The sequence below is a fragment of the Mus caroli genome, chromosome 15 (genome assembly GCF_900094665.2).
Source record: "Mus caroli chromosome 15, CAROLI_EIJ_v1.1, whole genome shotgun sequence".
Classification (NCBI taxonomy): domain Eukaryota; kingdom Metazoa; phylum Chordata; class Mammalia; order Rodentia; family Muridae; genus Mus; species Mus caroli.
The window spans coordinates 26,104,673-26,124,730 of NC_034584.1; the positions used below are offsets into that span (position 1 = coordinate 26,104,673).

The following is a 20,058-nucleotide window of genomic DNA, read 5'->3' on the forward strand; positions in this document are numbered from 1 at the left end:
CTGTCCCAGAAGCTGTCTGCCTCTGTGGTCCTCAGTCTTACCTGTACAGACTAAGTTCGGCGGAGTCCCGGAGCCAAGATTGCGCTCCCTGCAGGGCAGGTCACTGTCCTCCGGCTGGGAGGGTGCAAGACGTCTGCGGCCCCAAAAGGGTGCTGCCTCAGCGGCTCTGTGGCTCCCGACTGTCCCAGAAGCTGTCTGCCTCTGTGGTCCTCACTCTGACCTGTACAGACTAAGTTCGGCGGAGTCCCAGAGCCAAGATGGCGCTCCCTGCAGGGCAGGTCACTGTCCTCCGGCTGTGTGCTAGTCTTAAAAACAAACCATTTGCTTTTTCTTTTCTGTCCTACTCTGACAGCATCTTGTGGAGCCAAACAATGGTTCAAACCTATGCCCAGGAGGAAAGGGAAGAAAGTAACATTTACCGTCTGAAGTGTTGTCTCATTCTATGTAAACAGAAGTGGCCCTTTCCTGATACAACCAATATATTCTAGTTACATGTGTCAGCACTAGTCAATCAAGACAGATGTCCCCAAAAATAGATCAAAGGGCCGGGTAGGCCAATTCATAGTCCTTAACTACCATTAATTCAGGATTTTAGAAGGAAGTTAAATGGATTATTGGCAACCCAAAATAAAAAAAAATAAAAACCGACATTATTTGATTGATTTGTAAGGAGTTGTATAAACTACAGGATGAAGATGTCCATAATTGATAGTGTCCTTCTGCGGGACAGAGTACAATAGAAATAAAGCACATTGACTTAGACCCAGTGCTTCCTGAGTTCAAGGACAGGTTGACTATTCCCAGTCCACATTGTGCCGCACCTGCCTTGTATCGCCTGTTAAAAGGGCTGACGATGGTACCTGCTTCCCGGAGCTGAGGATTAAATGGGTTCAAACACACAGACATGTAAACAAAACATTTCCTAGTAAGTGTTTTGTTATATGTAAGTGAAGATGCTTTGAGGGAGTCTTGCTGTCCTGGGCCATCTTTGGAAATTTAGCATGTCAGAGAGAGTATGAATCTAGTTCTGCTTTTTGGCCTGGTCCTCATGATCTTCTTCCCTCCTCCCTCTCCCTTCTCCCTCTCCCTCCTCCTGTTCCCTGATATTGCTTCTCTTCTTTGCCTCTTTCTTCTCTGCCTTTGACAATACTGAGCCGCTTGTCTTGCTCATGGGTCAGTCTTCTCAGTGGCATCCCTGTCACCCCTGGTCACCAGTCCCTCCACTCTGCTGATTTGTTCAGTGCGTATTCCCATCAGTCTGCTGACAAAACGTGGGGGTCCAGTCTATTTATGCCAACCTGGAACTTTCTACTGTTAGTGACACCTGGGATGGCCTTTCCCATTAAAGCTTTTGGCAACTCACACACCTTTCAAGCCACCACTGTGCTTAAAGAGAAGCAGCTTACTTCCCTCAGGAATACTGTGTGCCTCATGCTTCTCTCCGGCTCAGACCTGTGAAGCATCCACAGCTCCAAGGCATCTTTGTCTACATCATGCCTTCTGATCCTTTAACTTCTTGCTGAGCCACACATGGCTTGCCAGTCCATACCCAGGACTTGCTAGGCTGATGGCCTAAGAGTATTACAGACTCTTATCTTGGAAAGTCAAGAAAAACTCATCCAAATTTGCACCAAGTTTTAAATATGTTGCAGATGGCAGGCCATAAACTGTGGTAATAATGAGAAATCTATCTATATCTCTCTCTCTTCTTCTCTCTCTACTTCCTGTCTGACAACACACACACACACACACACACACACACACACACACACACACATGCGCACAGCAGAGAAAGTAAAAAAGTAAAAAGTTCCAGAAACAATCAAAATGTTCTGTCCTTATGTCACCTGAGTGTGAATCAGACCCATTACCTGCTTGTCCATTTCACATCACAAACCACATGTCTGTAACTCATACATATTGGAAGCCCACATGGTCATTTTGATTCAGTTTTGTTTTGTGTCCCATCAAGCTCCCAACAGAGTTAAGGGGACTCTCCTCATACTCCACTCTGTCAGCAGACCATCTCTCCATCCATCGTGGGAGGGAAGTGTAGAGATGGACCTTCCAACCGTATCATAGCTGTGCTGTGTGGGGACATTTTAGGACATATGACCATGTGCCTCTGTGTGAGAGGATGGAGGCCAAGGATGAACCAGAATGTTAAGTCTGAGCACAGAAATTTAACAGTAAGACGTGAGGTAAGAGCAAAGAGAAAGAGTGTCAAGCCCGAGGAGAAGCAGGTTCAGGGACAGGGTATTTCCGATGGCGAGGTTATTTAATACTTTATATTTAAAATGCCATTATGATACAGTGATGATGCTGATCTCCCTGTGCTTTGAGAAATTGAAAGAGACCACAACTGTAGAATCCAGGAGCACAGGACCTGGAAGACTTGGTAGTGGGAAGGAAGCCATCTCTAAGGCCTGTGTTTAGGACACCAGGAACTCTTTGCAATGGTCCTTCAGTTCAAAAATAACCCATCTTATTTATTATTAATAAGTACCTTTTAATTTCACCATGTGGACCAGAACTTTGAACCCTATTCTCCCGAGTCCAGGTTCTTTCCTTAGTTTTACAGAAAAGGCCAACCATGAGTGGCTGCATAAGCTTAGGTTTTCCGTCTTTTCTTAGTTGGGTGCTTGACACTCAGAGGAAGCAATGCGTCTTGAGGAGGCCATGTTTCTTTGTGGGGGACAGGCGCATGCGTGGACGTGGATGCTTGGTGCCAGGAGGAGCACTTCCACTCGGGGAAACGCTATCAGAGTTTAGTGGCCTCCAAACCTCGGTGTTTCTCCACTGTCACTGGACTCCTGAACAATTGTTTTCTTTGTTTCTGACTGTGGAGCTGTTGGGTAGTTCTCTAAGAGCTGAGAGATGTCCCAGTGAGTTTATCTACGTGCCCACTCCTCAGGCACAAAGGGGATAGAAGAGACGCCTGTGGTATTGGATGATAGTGTTAAGAACAATGTTAATGTGACTTCTAATGTAGGACGGGATGAAGTTGTTTGTTTTTTTAATCTCATATTTCATGCAGGGCTGGGCTGAGGATGTGGCAGGCATGGCGTATGCCCTACGTTCACTGCCAGAGGGGGCTCCCTGCCTGCCACAGGTGAGAGCCAGCTCTGGGGTGCCTGCCCCTATGGGAATGGGGGAGGGGCTGGAGTGGGCTTGGTGAGGGAGGGATGGACGGGGAAGGACTGGTTCCCTCAGAATCTGAATCCTCTTTCCTGAATGTATTTTTTCCAGATCATAAATGAAATTGCAACTAATCAAACCCTTGGCATCGGTTTTCCTCAGAGCTGTCTCTGGAACGCTGAGGAACAATGTGAATCGTGCATGCACATTTGCCAAGCCTGGGCTACCTGGGTTTGCTTAAGTGACTCCGAGTCTGAGGGCTTTATCTGCCCGATGATACCTCTTCATTCTACAGAAAGCCTCAGCCGTTCCATAAGGGCACCAACCCCAAACTAAAACAAAGTGTGTCTTTAATATATATATATATATATATATATATATATATATATATATATATGAATGAATGAAATTGAATGATGGCCCTGGAAATAATACATTTTTATCTTAATGTTCTTTTTTCAAAAAAAAAATAGTTACTATTTCTAGTCTTGCTTCCCAATGTTGTATTTTCCTCTTCTCACTCCTATATTACTTTTCTACTTATTTTTCTCTATTACGCAACAAAGAGCCTGTTCCTTTGCATGCATGACACTTGATCTCTGTGGCCCACCTCCTCGGAGATCTCTACAAAGGATACCCACATTCCACCCACACCAACCTTTGCATTATGGTGGCCCCTCTCCCTCTCCCTTCCTCCTTCACTCCCTTCCCTTCTCCTCAATATCAGTGGTCAGCTCTGCCTACCCCAAACCTTCACATCCTACAGACGATCCTCCACATCACACATGCACATCCCCCAAGTGCTGAAAACATTGTCTCAAGAGAAAGGAATTGTGATTCACCAAGTGACCCAGGAACCTTTATGCTCAGAAGGGGAGGCAAATACCCTCCAATGCATGTCTAACATGTTCAGCCTGTTCTGCAGCAGGTCATGGCAGTTCAACCGTTTTGGCTCCTGCAAACAGTCGTCTGACAACCCTCAGAGCTGCTGGCTTCGTAGGGCCCTCTCACCTCTGTTTCTAACCTCCTCTGCCTTCTCTCTTTTGCCAGTGGTCCGTGTATATCCGAGCTGCTGTCCGGAAAGAGAAAGGCCTGCCCATTCTTGTGGAGCTCCTCCGAATAGACAATGACCGTGTAGTGTGTGCAGTGGCCACAGCACTTCGGAACATGGCCCTCGATGTCAGAAACAAGGAACTCATTGGTATGTCTTCTAACCTGGGGTCCCGGTCATTTGCTCAGGTTGTGTATATGGCCGGATTTCTTTATGGAGCTGGGTGTGCGTGTGCGTGTGCGTGTGCGTGTGCGTGTGTGTGTGTAGTACTGTGTTTATTAGGAGCTCTGCATTTTCCAGCTTTGAGGAATGCACAGGTTGGCCCTTTAGAATTTGAAAAGGAAATGTGGTCTCTAATCCTTGCAAATGGAAAATGATCTCTGTGATTCATATTTAATCCTGTGCTCCCCACAAGCCAAAGCTCAGCTGGGCTGTTTGTTTATTTCCTATGTGGTGAAATTAGGATGTCTGATGGGGTACTTTCCCTTCTCCCCATCTCTCAATTCTTTTCCTTTATATGTTTAGTTATCTACCCCTATATTATTTATTTATATAAAATTAAATAAATATGAAATAGTATCCAAGGATGCATTAAAGAGATAATATATGCCTGTGCCTCTTCTACAAATGATTCTTCATTCCGTATTAGTTCCAGGTCTGTTCTAGGTTCAGGGATTCATACCAATGAGTGAAGGAGACAAGGAGCCTTGGGACACTCAGGAAAAGTCCATGTACCATAACCGAACCAATACATGAGTCACATGCTGGCTAGAACTGTTCTGTCAGGGAAAGTGGTGATGATGGAAGCTGTCATTGGGGAGCTTGCAGCGTTTAACACTTTTAAAATGTGCAATTCCGTGTCACTGGGTGCTTCTCCAATGTTGGAAAAAAATGCCTGGTTTTGATTCCAGAAACTCTTGCTGTGCCCAATGAGCAAACCCTTATCCTCCAGTATGTTGGCCACGTAGCTGCTCAATGAGAGTAGACTCCCTGGTCTGGACATTGCCTATACATAGAATCATGTAATGGGTGAGCTTTTGTGTCTTATGTCTTTGAGTTTTAGAATGGCCATGGTTTGTTCTATTATACATTAATAAATTATAATTGGAACATAAAGTGGCATTAAGACACACACCATGTAGAATAGTCAAATCAAGTTACATTCACTTGATCTGTACCTCACTAACATTGTCAGGGTCTCCATATATAGCTCACGCAGTCCTTGGGTAGATTAAACAGCCAAGGCTGGCATCAACTATTCAATCCAAGTGCTAAGATTATAGACCTCAACCACCATGCTGGAACTAATATATATATATTAAACCATTTGAATGTTATTCTGTAATTAAAAACAACCAATGCCATCCTGTCCCTCACAGCCTGCAGCCTCCAGTCACCAACAGTTTGGTTTTACTTCTAAAAGTTCATTCTTTATATTCAACATTTATACTTCCCTTGTCATGGATGACCCCGGTTCCATCAGTGATGTCAAAAGTGTCGTCATTTCCTTCCAGTTGAAGTCTGAAGAACAATCTATTGCATGCCCCATTTTCTCTATACCTTCATCCACTGATGAACACAGGGCATGGCTCTGTGCCCAGAAACTGAATTGCTGGATCATATGTTAATTATATTTTCACTTTTTTTTTTGTTTTTTGTTTTTTGTTTTTTGTTTTTTCGAGACAGGGTTTCTCTGTAATAGCCCTGGCTGTCCTGGAACTCACTTTGAAGACCAGGCTGGCCTCGAACGCAGAAATCCGCCTGCCTCTGCCTCCCGAGCGCTGGGATTAAAGGCGTGCGCCACCACGCCTGGCCCATATTTTCACTTTTAAAATGTAACTTCCATAACATTTTCCTTGATGTCTGTACTAATTTAAAATCTCACCATCAAAGCGCAGAGGGAAGGAGCCTTCTGCCCCACACCCATCATGATCATGATGAAAGCTGTTCTGACAAGTGTGAGGTGATGCTGCATCGTAGTTTAATTTGCGTTTCCATAATGGTTAGTAATGTTGAGTATTTTTTTTTTCAGATTATCTCTTGGTCATCGATGTCTCCTTTTGAGACGTGCCTATTCATATTCTTTGCTCATTTTTAAGTTGAGCAGTTTTCTTGTTGTTAGGTTTCATTCTGTGTGTGCTTTGGTGTTAACCTCTTGTCAGGTTTAGGCTTTGAGACATTTTATCTCAATCCCCCTGGTGACTTTCTGGTGCTGTCAGTCATTCACACCTTTAGAAGAACATCTTTAGTTTGATGCATCCCTGCATGTATGTTTTGAGTGTTCTTGCTCAGCTTTTGGGGTCGGATCTATAAGAATAAATGCTCAGACCATAACTGTGCAGCTTTCCCCGGTGTGTTTTCTTTAAAATGTTATGTAAATTTTCACTTGACTATGTAGTATATTTTGGGCTTAGTTTTATATGTTGGCTGAGATTAGAGTTCACTTTCGTTCCCCTGCATACACAGCCTTGCCACTTTAAGAGTATGATTTTAAATGAGGGGTTTAGTTGGGAGTTGTTGATAAGGTAACATCTCAGGAAAGGCCTAAAAGAAGGTGGCTATGCATCTATCTATAAGGAAGAGAATCCAAGCTGAAGGGGCAGCCTATGCAGAGGATGTATTGAAATAGGAGCTGGGAACAAGTCTGGGGCCTTCAAGAGGCCTCGCTTGCCTAGCAGAAGTCATGGGATCCTAGGTCAGAGAGGCCTACTGTGCCTCTCTCTGTAAGTGAGGGGGTACAGGCCAAAGGCTGGTTGATGCCTGAAAGCTGAAGAATCCTCAGGAACCTGCAGGGAAATGTCACAAGCCCCCATAGATCACTGTCACAATGGTGGCATTGGAATCAAGGGATGGCAGAGTTCCTCATGGGCTTCCTGCATGACTTCTGGACAGTTTACAGGCTGGAGTCCAACAGCCTTGCAGATGACAGTTATCAGTGGATGGCATCTGGAATCTAATGGATTCCGGTCCAGGCAGATGGACCAACCACTTCATCCAAGGTGCAGCATACTGTACCACCTGGCAAGTTTGGAGAATTGAGGTCTGAGTGCAGAAATGGGCAAAACTCTATTCCTGTATATTTGAATACTCGGGCATGATGTGCTTAGTAAACACTCGGTAATCCAGAAATTAGAAGCCTTTTCCCTGCCATGTCCCAATGCACATCTGGTCCTCCACCCAGAACCAATGTACGTGCAGGTTCTCAACCATGGATTGGCTTAGAATAAACCCAGACTTCAGGCCCCGTGTCTCCTAGGTGCAGTCCTGTCAGATTATTACAAAGAAGAAAGTAAATGTGAAATTTTGGTATTTGTACTTAGTTTGGGTTTAATTTTAATATTTGCAGATTCTGCGTGCTTCATGTATTTAAACTAAGCTATTAGATCAAAAGGTCAAAGACCCCTCTGCACACACACTTTCCCTCTCCTTTCCTTAAATAGTTATTCCAGACAGGACCAGCACTGGGGCTTCCAATAAAAGCCTCATCACTCCTCTATAATATGGAGAAAAAAATCAATAGCTAATCAGTCTACTGCCTGGATGCTAAGCGCTGCGTATTGTGCAGTTGTGTGTTTTATTTCTTTAGTTGGATTAATATATAACAAAATAGTGAACTATTGATTTGCCTTCTGGCTCATAGGCATCCCTTCTTTCTCTGATGCTTGTTATCCTGGGGTCCCTCTGAGCATGGAGGACTTGAAGCTCCATATTGTCCATTAAGCCATTGCTATCAGATGTCACCAGCTAGAAAATGGAAGCAGCCATTCAGAAACAGGCTTGAAAGCTCCAAACCGACAGGGTTGATGAACACAGTAACTTTTTGTGAATGAAAAGAGTAGAATTTACCAACATATTAGATTATGTTCAAGAGAGAGTACAGTTTACTCTTGTCAACTAGTTGTCTCTAAATACTGTATCAAAAATGATTATTTGGGTAGAAAAATGCTATACAGCACTTTACATGTTGAGGAGAAAGAAATGATAACGTTGAGCCAAGAACACCTAAAAAGAAAGACTTGTGTGGCCAGCTTGTGTCTTCTGTCAGTTGTCTCTGAAAGTTTTAGTGACATCACCTGGGATCATGAGCTTAAAGGATCCTCTTTCTGAGGTGTCCACACACTGTGTCCTCCCCGTAGCAGATGCTCATTTCCCAAGAGACTCTGCACCACCATCCATCAAGCCACAGTAGCTCCTTCCTTGGCTGGTTCTTAATAAGCAATGGTCCCTATTTAAGATGTTTCCACTTGCAGCCTTTTAATTAAGATACTACGACAATAATACACATGCAGAAAAAAAAACTTCTTTGAATTTTGAATTTTTATTTTATCTCATGCTGATGGTGTGTCATACCATATTCTCTTCCAATACTGGGTAGTGGCATTAAGTGACAAATTCAAATCAGGCAGGAAATCATGGGGAAAGAACTCATGTTCTGCCATGTGCCATGTTGCTAAGCTATGATGTTCAGTAAGTTGGGTGTCGTAAATGCATTAGCTTACAATACTGTCAACTTATAATGGCTTGTTGTGACATAACTGCAAACCAATGAGGATCACTGTATGCAACATTGCTTACTGGTCTTGTTTCTTTCCCCTCTACTGGGGAATGAGCTAATAAGTGATGGATGCCTTGCCTTATTTTCTGATGTATTCTGTGTGTCTGCAATGGTATGTGACCCCTAACAGAGACTTGATGAATATTTGCTGAGTGGATAACTGAGTTACATTTAAGAAAAATGTTAAGTAAACAAATTAAAGGAAACACAAACCAGAGAAAAGGATTCCATGTTTATGAACAGCCAAAAAGTCTGTTCATTTTCTCCTTAACTGTTGTAGTTGCATGAGGGTGGGCCCTTAGAATTTCAGAAGGAATCCAGATTTTTTTCACCATTGGTTCTGAGGTCTCAGTTTAAATTTCAGCTCTCTTGGACTATTCCCTTAATTGGCATGAGAGTGGGCAGACAGCCACATTTGCACTCGAGGGAAGGATCATCTTCAGAGGGCTCCATTATTAGGAAGTGGTTGACTAAGCAACGGTCACACTAGTCCATTACATCTATGGAGAAGCAAGCAGTACCACAGTCTGGAGCCTAGCTGCCTCTGTGCTTCTTGTCTTCCCATTGGGCTGTTTCCATGACTATGCGTATGTCTCTGCAAACTGAGGTTGAGTGTGCTATATACCTAGGTCCTGAATTCTTCCTAATGACATGGGCACAGCAGCTAAAGTTAATGCCTATACATAACATTCTTTGCAACATTCAGAAATGTTAATTTTCCCTCTATGTGATGAAGGTTGGTTTAGGGGGGGTGGGAGATTAGCTTCGGTGAAAAGACTGTATCATAGCACATCCCTTTATGGTTCCATTTCGAAGCTTATTTCAGCACTGGACAGTCCCAGAACTGCACAGTTCCCAATGGAGTCCCTAGTCTTCACCCTTCACTACTCAACAGAACAGAGTCCCTAAGGCACATGTGGACTTGCACCTCCTGACCTCTCATGTTACTTGAAGCCCAGCTCAGGTATCCCTTCCTAATGAAAGTTACTTCCCTGACTCATAACTTTTCACATGTGCACTGAAGCAGGGAGTAATCAGTTAGGGATAGAGTTATGTTTAATTATTCATTGTTTTGAAACTTAAATTTTATTTCCGGAATTTTATACATGATTATTTTCTCTGTAATACCTACCCTTTCCTCTACCACCCCAGCTCCTCCCATGTCCTTTTCCTACTCCCTCTCAAATTATTGGCCATAAATTCCTTAATTATTATTATTGCTGTGCGTACACATACCCGCTGAGTCCAGTTAATGTTAATAATAATTAAATCCTTTAATTATTATTATTGCAAATAAATTCTTTAATTGTTTTCATATTTTATGTTTAATAATTTTTGTGTTTAATAATTATAATTACTATGGCTGTATATGCATACACCTGCTGAGTCCAGTTAATGTTGCTAGTGTTTGTATGTGCATAAAGCTGACCGCTTGGGATTGGATCATCTGTCAGGGTGCACCCCTGAGTTGTATTTATTTTGATATTCCATAATGCCTGGAGCTTTTCTGTGCCTGTAATAGGCGCTCAGAGTACATTTGCTGAGTATATTCATCCATCAGTGATGGATGGATGAATAGCACGTTACTTATTATGAAGAGCAGATCTAGAGGGGCATTACAGGATCCCAAGTGAGGAGACAAATGAGTGGAGGGAATTGTGTGGTCCAGCCTTTACCTACACAGTCCAGGAACTTGAGGAGATACTGCAGATATCCTGTCAAATCCATGACTGTAAGCAGACTCATTTAGATGAGATTTGGGATTTGGTGGGAAATAACACTTTCCACATACGACTGAATCGTCCCTTGCCAGTGACGTCTGTGCTGGCAGGGTACCTGCATCTCCAAAGCGTGGTGACAGAGTGTCTCACTTGGCTCCCCTGAGTGATGATGGTTCCAGGCCACATCTCTGGCAGGCAAGCCAAGTCTAGAATGCTATCAGCATCTTTCTAATTCCCTGGCACATCCCCCTGAACTGAAGGGGAGAGTGTACCCATCACTTCATGAGCCAGGACCCCTTTGCCCTCTGACATTACCACCCCCTGGCATTGCCACGAGAACACAACCTTTCTATATTGTTTGTTCTTCGCTTTGGCTGAACTTTTTCCTTTGCCACCCAATGGGGCTTCTCTCTGGGCATTGGCCTCCCTGCCTGTCCTAACAGCAAAGGAGGCACAGCTGGCTGTTTTTGAAGCCAGCAAGGAGCTGTTTCCTACCATGTGGAGCACAAGGCCTCCCTGGGTAGCAAGCAAATGCAGCTCGTACTCCACACAGTAATGAGATCTAGGCTGCAAACCCACTGCGCGTCTTTCAGTTTTGAGTCTCTCTCTTTTTTCATCAGTGGGAATGGACGACTACTCTGTCCCAACTTTCTTCCTTTGTCCCAATTTATTGTAAATATTTAGGTTTTAAAAATATTTTTGGCCATTCTAAAAACTTAATAGAGTATGCTGGCGATCTTTAAAGAATGACAGAAAATGTTCCGTATTTAACCAAAATGAATGAGGAGATGACAGAAGTGGGAATATTGTCCATAGGATTACAAGTTTGTCTCTCCATACACCAGATCTTTATGCAATGAGATGGTGTACTTTCTCTGGAGGCCTGCAGGAGGAGCTGCTGTGCAGAAGACAAAGGGTGGGGAATCACCATTGAGCTACTGCTGACCCGAGGGAAACATGGCTTAGTAAATGTTATCCATCCCATAAGTGAATTTTTGACCAGTATCTGCACTTAGGGAATTCTAGACCTCACAATACCTTACTTTCAATTAAACTGTGACATATGTTCTTACCTAAACCTGAGGTCACAAATGTCTGTTTTTGAGGACTAAACAGATACCGGCACCTTTGTCGTGGCCTCCATAGTAGTGATTCCTTTGAAATCATTGTGAAAACTCTATGTAAATTTGGAAGCTTAGAATTAAGAAACACCCTGGTTACCATGCAATTCCTGTTGGGAATATGGTGTTGTGCTGTGTCTCCTGGCAGAACTAAAAAGCAGAGAGCTCTAAAAGGTTCTGTCCACTAATTCAGACAGATATATGCATGTATGCCTGCATGTATTGGTTATTTCCCAACCTGTGGCAGGGGATCAGATGTAGCAAAGGCTTCTGGGCCATATTAACTCCATTCTGGGAAGCAGACCTCACAAGCAATATTCGTCACATCACACCATAAGCACGTTCGTCATCTGTCCCTTGACCCTGACTAATCTCTGAGTCCAGGGAACGTCTCCGGCCTCTGGGAAACTCCAGACACTTCGGGAGGCAATGTACCATTTTAATCCTGGGAAAGTATAAACTTCGCTTTATTAAGTAGATCTGAGGACATTTTAGAAACCTACCTTCTCTGCATCCCAAAACATGCTCTTCAGCCTAGGGCAGATGTTGTTTTAATTAAAACACGTGTAATTTCAATTAGTATTTGAAGAAGAAATCTGATTTTTCCCGACAGGGAGATTTATGAGAACATTCTCTGCTGTCTCACATTAGTAATTTGGTTTCAAAAGCCAGATCCTAGCAAAAGGAGAGCTCTGCGCTTCAGCCAAACGTTTTCATCTTCAGATCTTGTACCCTAACCCCCAGGACCCAGTCTCCCAAAGGCTGCTTCTCTTTCCTGTGAAACCATGACTTCTCTGTTAATTACGTTTGGACTCTCCTTGGAGAATGTTGGTGACTGGGTCTGGCAGATAAGAATGCCTTGGCAGGGTAGTTATAAATAAATCAAAGAGTCAAAAATTATTTTATTAGGCAGGAATTTAATGGCTCATCCCTTGGAAATGTTTCACGTAAGTAAAAAGCAAAAATGAGAATTTTTATAGTTGCTTCCAATTCGGCTTAAAGGCTTCAGAGAAGAGGAGAGAGAGAGAGAAAGGGGACAGGGTTTTGTGTTGACTAGGCACATGTTTAATGCCTAGCGGAACAATTTGAACAAAATGCTTAGCGAAGAGGCTGTGTGGGAAATGAAGCATGAACTGTCACCTTTTCCCCTTGTCACCTGTCCCCATCCTGGCTGTCACATGCATGAAGTCTGGATCATGTGGAGAGAACATTTTCCTCTCTTGTTTTTTTCTTAAAAGATATATTTATTTTTTTATATGTAAGTACGCTGTAGCTGTCTTCAGACACTCCAAAAGAGGGCATCAGATCTTGTTACAGATGGTTGAGAGCCACCATGTGGTTGCTGGGATTTGAACTCAGGACCATCAGAAGAATAGTCAGTGCTTTTAACCACTGTGCTAAGTTTTCCTCTCCAATGCCAGAAATAATGTTGTACAAAGACTTTAAAATTTTTAAGATGAGTATTCTTTTGGCCACCAGAGCTTCTGTTTCTTATTTCCCCTGCTTGATCTTGAGGAATGACCAAGCAGGTGAGTACATTTGTCATTAACCAGTCAAAAGGAGTAAAATGTTGCCAAGCAGTTGCCTAAGTCATAACTTAAGAAGTACCTGCCTTCCAGAGAAATGGTCCTGAGACAGATGACTGACCTGCTGCTAAACTGAACTCTTGCAGGAGACAATAATGTGTCTCCATCTAGACTCTACTTAGAGATAGACTCCACTCTTTACTATAACGATATGAAATAGCTTCTACGTAGCTTCTACGATTCTGATCCTAGTGTGTCCAGTGTGTCAAGAAGAAACAGATCATTATTTTCATGCTGCCATAAAGGAACCAATGGGACAATTAGTAACAGGCACAGTAAGGCAGCAGCTAGGGCAGTTCCCAGGAGCCTGTCTAAAGCTCTCCTGAAAACTCTTTCACAGACTTCTGGTGTACAGAAGGGTTTTCATCTCTCACACCATAGGAAGTCTATGATCTTTTACTGTGTAATAGAAATGCCTTTCTCTTATTGGTAATAAAATTACTTATTCAATTTTGTATAGCATCCTTAAATCAGTATTAGGTAGAACTATTAACTTTGAAGAGTACAATTCAGAATACAAAGGAACTTCCTAATGTACATCTATCCTCTGAACCACGGAGAGTATTGCCCTTACCATCATTTGATAAAGATTTGGGACAGAATGACATGGGATGAAGAGGACAGAAGCCACTGTGGGATTGCTGATTTTAAGCAGGAAAGAGTAGTATTGCATGTCCCAGCATTAGAAGGTATCCTGTGCTCAAGATGAACTATAAGATAAAAGTCCCAGTGGTCCTCACCTTGAGACTTGAGCAGTTTAATTTGCTTGTCAGAAATAAAAGTTATAGCCATGGAATGGGAAGGAGTGGTATTAAATTTTTAATTACGTTCACAGACAAATGTACCCAGTGCCTGTGTGAGTCAGGTCATTTAAAAAGTGACCTTATTACTTTTAAATGTTAGGAACCCAATAGTTTTAACTCTCAGCTACCAGTCAAGTTCACTCTTCACATTCTAATTCAAACCCTGGTGCTCTCTCTCTCTCTCTCTCTCTCTCTCTCTCTCTCTCTCTCTCTCTCTCTCTCTCTCTCTCTGCCTGCTGCCATTTTCCCAGTGAAAAATGCATTGAAATGAAGATAATTTTTCCCTGCCTTTTCCTTCACTCCAAGGGGTAAATCTTTAAATCCTAGAAAGGAATTTAGAAATAGGCAAAATTAGTGTAAATATGACCAGTTAACTTTATAGTAGGCAGCATAAAATATATGCATTCAAGGTAACGGCTGTATGCATGAATGACTTATCATTAAAAGTATGAACTTGCCAAAGAATAAGCTATAAAAAAGTAATAGGGAGCAAACGCCATCACAATGATATCTTCAAAGTACTCAAAGCTGGTAGGCAGGGGCAACATTCCAGACCCCAGTTGGGGACAAGTATATATTCTGACATATTTCCTAAGTACCTCCCACCTATGGTCATGTACATACAGTGCAGTTGAGTCAAACAAACTTGTTTAGGGTCTTGTTATTTTATATAAATGGTAGACTCTGGCATCACAGGCAGAATCTGTCCTTGGGCAAGTGGCTTACAAGTTAGAGGTATTTTTGATTTATAGATGGCTTAGGCACAGTAATTAAAACCTAAAACATAACTTTGGCCCTCCCAATTACCACAAATTTGGCTGTAATGACTCTTCTTACTGTGAAGAACATCTCTGGGCTTCAGTGTGGAGACTTCCTCAGATTCTAGGCAAGGCTAACTGGTTCTCTTGAAGATCAAACCTTCCCTTTGGGACAGTTGCTAGTCTACTAAAGAATGACAAAATGTTAGGCAAAGTCAAGGAGTAATTATTTTGCCTGGATTGGTTATTTCTAGGTGGCACTGAACATTCCAGAGTTACAAGGTGTGTGCTACCTTCTATGACAGATCATTTACACACATACAACACACACACAGACATACACACACTAAAAGAAAAAAGAAAAACAAGAAGAAAATGCAATTGGTTCTTGGGGAAGAAGAGATAGTAAATTGGAAACAGGGAAGATAGGAGATAAATGCTGGCAAATGTTGCTTTAATAAAGAAGGAAGTCTATTGTTCCTAATCATATTCATGGCAGAAACTAAGGAAGTTATTTTCCCATGAAGCCAAAGACTAGAATTAGGTAAAAAAACATTTGAATTACAAGGCAGAGGGGGCCTCCTCTGAATCAATATTCCATGCTGCAAGCCTTGCTTCTCTGGAGTGAACAGTAACTGTCTCTGAGTAAGAAACTGTGCACACAGAGCCTACTTTTAGTCCACCATTAATGCAGTGTGCAGCGAGCCTCCCTTTAGTACATCTCTGCCCCCCAGTGTTGGGGGGAGGGATTTCATCCATAGCAGTGCGGCACAGGAGGGAGAACACAGAGGGGAGAGAGCTTTGGCTTTGTTGGCTTAAGGCAGCACTTCTGAGCTAGCCATTTTGTCATTTTCCTGCATGGCTCCCGAAGGGACTCCAACTCTGATAGGCTTCACGCAGGCATGGAGTGGAGAGTTTAGGAGTCTGGGAAGCAGAGAGAGATTTTGGAGACTGTAATTGCTGGTTTTTGGCCGTGTGAACCTGGGAGAGTGGAGCTTAAATATGAGGCGGACTAAAGGCTCACGCAACCGCGCTCTTTATTCAGGACATCAAACAATTTATATTCTGAGGGTTATGCAAAGTCATATGAACAAAGTTCACTTGAGTCCAAGCTGTATAGTCACAAGGGCAAGGTCGCGTGACTTTGGGCTACATGTAGTTCTGACGACAGCTCACCCTCAGAAACATTATACTGAATACTAATGGGTAAGGTGTTGGGTAAGATGAAGTACACCGCTCCCGTTCGGCACACGCAGGAGGAGCACCAAAGCACATTTCAAGAACAACCGACTTTTGGGAGAGGTGGAGATTACAAGACTTTTGCCTCATTTCCTTGAAGTTATCTCACAAGTTCTGAAAACTTCTCCTCACAGTTTCATTACTGGGCTGTGTTCTGACAGGAGAGCAGAGGAGGAACAAGAGACAGGCAGTGTCAGCCGACACCTGCTGCTTACTCTGAGCTACAAGCTCCCCGGGGTCTCCCAAAGGCAGCTAAGCAGCTTGCTTGAACTGAATGAACATATCACAGACTTAACAGTGAATCCACCTAGGAAGAGTGTGGCTGAAGTGGACCCAAACCCAAGCATTTGCTAAAACCATCACTTGTCCTTAAGCATCCTGCTGAACTTACAGGAGGGAATATTTTGTTTCGTTCCTTTCTGTGTGACAAAGAGTATTTTAAATTTTCAGTCATGGAGCCGACATAGCTGGCTAGACCCAACCCAGCTCACAAGCCTTGTACTTGTGGTAGAACAGATAAATCCTTGCTGTAAGGGGCACAGACACAGAAGATTGAGGAAGGAAAGGACCAAGGAGGGCGTGCAGTTATCTAGTAGGGTGACACCCGCCTGAAAACTCCTCTCCCTTCCCCTGAGTGCTCACCTCTCAGCCCCAGCTTAGGATCAGCTCTGTTGGCCCCGAATTCCCAGAGTCAGCACAATCTCTATTTGTTCCTCGGTCCCTCTGGGATCTGAGTGACTAGATTTCAGTCATTGGTCAGTTCCTCTCCAACTCCAAAGACACATGGGGTCCCTTACTTTAAACACACAAAGACTGGGGCTCAAACAATTAACTAAGAAGCAGCACCATCATGGGGCTCAGAATGAGATCATGTCTTAGGGAAGAGGAGAGATGGGTCAGAACTAGAACTTGGGGGAAGGGAAGGATGTGATCACAATATGTTTAAAACGTGTTTGTAAATGATTAAAAAAAAAGAAGAAAGAAGGAAAGAAATAAGAGAGAGCATACCCCGCCTTTTCCCTACCCCTGTGTGGTACTTTAAAAATAAAACTGCTTTATTTATTTATTTATTTATTTATTTATTTATTTATATTGAAAATAGACTTTTTTCTTTTTTTAATTTTTTATTAGCTATTCTCTTCATTTACATTTCAAGCGCTATCCCCTTTCCTAGTTTCCTCAGTATATTCTTATAGTTTCCCCTCCGTCAACTCCTCCTAGATTCTCCCAACCACCCCACCCACTCAAATCCAGACTTTTTCTTTCTTTCTCTCATTAGAAAACAAACAGGCAGCTAAATAGGAAGAAAATAAAATTAAAACAAATAGGAATAATAAAAACACACCAAAAAAAAAAGAACTAAAGAAAAGCACAAAACCTTACACACACACACATACACACACACACACACAAAACCACAAAATCAGAAATCATAATGTATAAGCAAAAGATCTAAGGTGAGGGGAGAAAGTGCCTAGACAAAGCATTATGTGACAGAAAATGCCAAAATACCATGGGGTTTGTTGGCTGTCTACTACATCTACATGCATCTACATACAGTCTGCATGCCAGTGCATTAATGTGTGCTGCTATCATCTTGACAATATGTACCAAGTCATTAACGGGATTCAGCTTATTAGCTCTCCACATCATCTTTTCATTCCTGGCAAACTGGCCCCTTTCACAGATCCCCTCTCTAAATTTTGCCAACTCATGAGGGATTTTTTTTTTTTTTTTTTTTTTTTTTTTTTTGCTTCAAAGGCTCTTATTGATCATTCCTTCCATTAAAAAAATCAAATTAAAATTTCAGTTTGGATATTTCTCATGGTATCAGACTTAAACAATCAATGTCTTAATTGCTATTACCTTACCTGTCACAGTAGATATTAGCAGAGTATGGTTCATCACAACAATATGCATGTCATAAATTTTAATTAAAAATTAAATATAAAAGTAATATTGTATTGGGAACACATTCCTTGAATAGATGGGCTGTTTTTCCTCAATCAATTTATATATTCAAAACCGAACACTTCTTCCTGCTTGAATGAACAGAGTTCACTATCATTCTGTTTTCATTATTGTTTTGCTTTGATTCATAGATTTAAGAAGCAGTCTTCATGTCTAACGTTAAGGTTGGCAAAGCCCTTCCCTGTAGCAGTACCACATCATTCTTTGAACTTCCTTTGCTTTTCATTTCAAAAGTCTCATTACATTCTATCATCATAATCTCTTTTCAATTACCTATTAATGGGCAACTTGATTTACTTTCCTTTTGATGTTGTTGAAGTTAAAGGACTGGAAAGTTCTATGCTAGAAAACATTAGCGATCCATCCTTAGATGCTTTTCCTTGCAGCCTAAATTTGGGCCTCTTCGATTTACCTTAGTTTCATCACACAAGATATGGACCATCCTGGAACAGAAAGAGCAGGTTTGTCAAAGGAAGGAAGAATCGTGAAGAACACACCAGGTGGTTTCTAGTCAGTAGTCTTTCTGCTATCAGTGCATAGGGAAACTAAAACTATGACGTGGGCTCTCTAAAACCCCACAGACCCTCCAAACAAACTGCATGAGGTCCCAGGGTCCACGGACTCCATTTACAAAGTCTTGTCCCAAAACAAGCGGACCTGGCAGAATGTAGCTATGACCCTTTGTTTCCACAGCCCAAGGTCAACTTTGAGAAACTGTGCCTCTCAGGGGCATGAGGCCTGATTTTCCAAAGCCATTTCTCTGAGTGCCTTGAGTCCTCAGAGGGAACACACTGTAGAGAAAATATAGCCACCACGTGAGTGTAGACCACAGGGTGAGATTTAAGAGCTGCATTTTAAGTTAATAAGTCTACAGGATAGGTTTTATGCTAGATCATCATTTCTTATCTACACACAGAGAGTCGTTATTGGGAAGAGGAGGATAGTATTTAAAACTTTCTGGAGACCAATTAGATATAAAGGGAAGTCTGGCTTTCTGAATACAAGTACCACAGTCCAGTTCTTAGGCCATAAAAGTCTAATGAGACTGTTTAACGTAATCGTCATGGTCCTGTAATAAAAACAGTTAACTGTTGTGAGTTTAGTGCCATGTCACTTTCTTCTTGACTCCTGACTTCCAAGAAATGGAATTCATTTATTCTTTCTGTGCATCAGTCAGCGTTTAGCATGAAGTACTCTGGCTCACTGGTCTACTGTTTCAGCCAGTCCTCCAAGCAAGCAAACAGTATTTACTTTCTAGTATAAATATGCTAAAATACAATAAGAGGCCACAGAGTATAAAGGAGAAAGGACATTCAGTGTAGCGCTCACGAGAAGACTCTTGGATAGGAGCTAATCGTGGAAACACCTTCAAGATCTGTGCAAGCCAGGGAGCACCAGGTACCATGCCCGTGGTGGCATTCAGCAGGAAGAGGGGTGTGCCTTATAGCTGGCAACTGAACAAGGAAAGTTTGGGCACTGGCGCTGTACACCATGCCAGGGTAAGGAGCTGGATTGCTCCTCTAGCTACGGAGACCCAGCCCAGCCTAGGGTGACATCAGAGTGTTTCCTGGGTGTGGATTGGATTCCCGGCTGTATGGAAGGAGCAGGGTCTGGAAGGCTTGACTGCAGAGTCAGGAAGGAGACCTCATGCCCTGGTCCAGGGCTATAGGAGAAGAACACCTGGGAAAGGAAATTGTAAGGTGGAACCAAGGAGATGGGCTGATGGACAGAGAGCAAACTGCTCTGGATGGGAAGAGAACAGGAGAGAGAATGGGTTAGTAGAAGCAGAACTTCAATTTCGACCTGAAAGTTTGAGATATCTATTAGACATGAAAGGGAAGCGGATAAATAGGAACCAGAAAAATATGGATTTGTAGATCAAGACTGGTGCTTATGCGTCCTTTGTAAGGTTTTAAAAAGTTTAACTATGTTAGTTCCCTAAGTACAGAAACAAATCTCAAGGGAGCTTCATCTTAACATAAAATGCCCAGCACTCTGGAGTCATGGGTCAGTGATTAAAAGCACTGGTTGTTCTTGCAGATGGCTGGGTTAGGTTGCTCACCATCATCTGTGACTCCAGTTCCAGAGGATCTGATGACCTCCTCGGTGTTCTAT

General features: G+C 42.5%; 1 protein-coding gene across 7 annotated transcripts in view; it reads left to right on the forward strand.

Moving 5' to 3' along the window:
* The window catches only part of Ctnnd2 (catenin delta 2), a 793,031-nt gene that overhangs the window by 698,896 nt on the left and 74,077 nt on the right, over positions 1-20,058 (forward strand). For 6 of the 7 annotated variants that reach the window (XM_021182850.2, XM_029469855.1, XM_029469856.1 and 3 more), the window contains 2 exons: positions 3,038-3,112; positions 4,189-4,339. In XM_021182850.2, coding sequence (XP_021038509.1) covers positions 3,038-3,112; positions 4,189-4,339 — 226 coding nt within the window. The remainder of the gene's footprint in view (positions 1-3,037; positions 3,113-4,188; positions 4,340-20,058) is intronic. The other variant, XM_021182851.2, reaches the window with a different exon arrangement.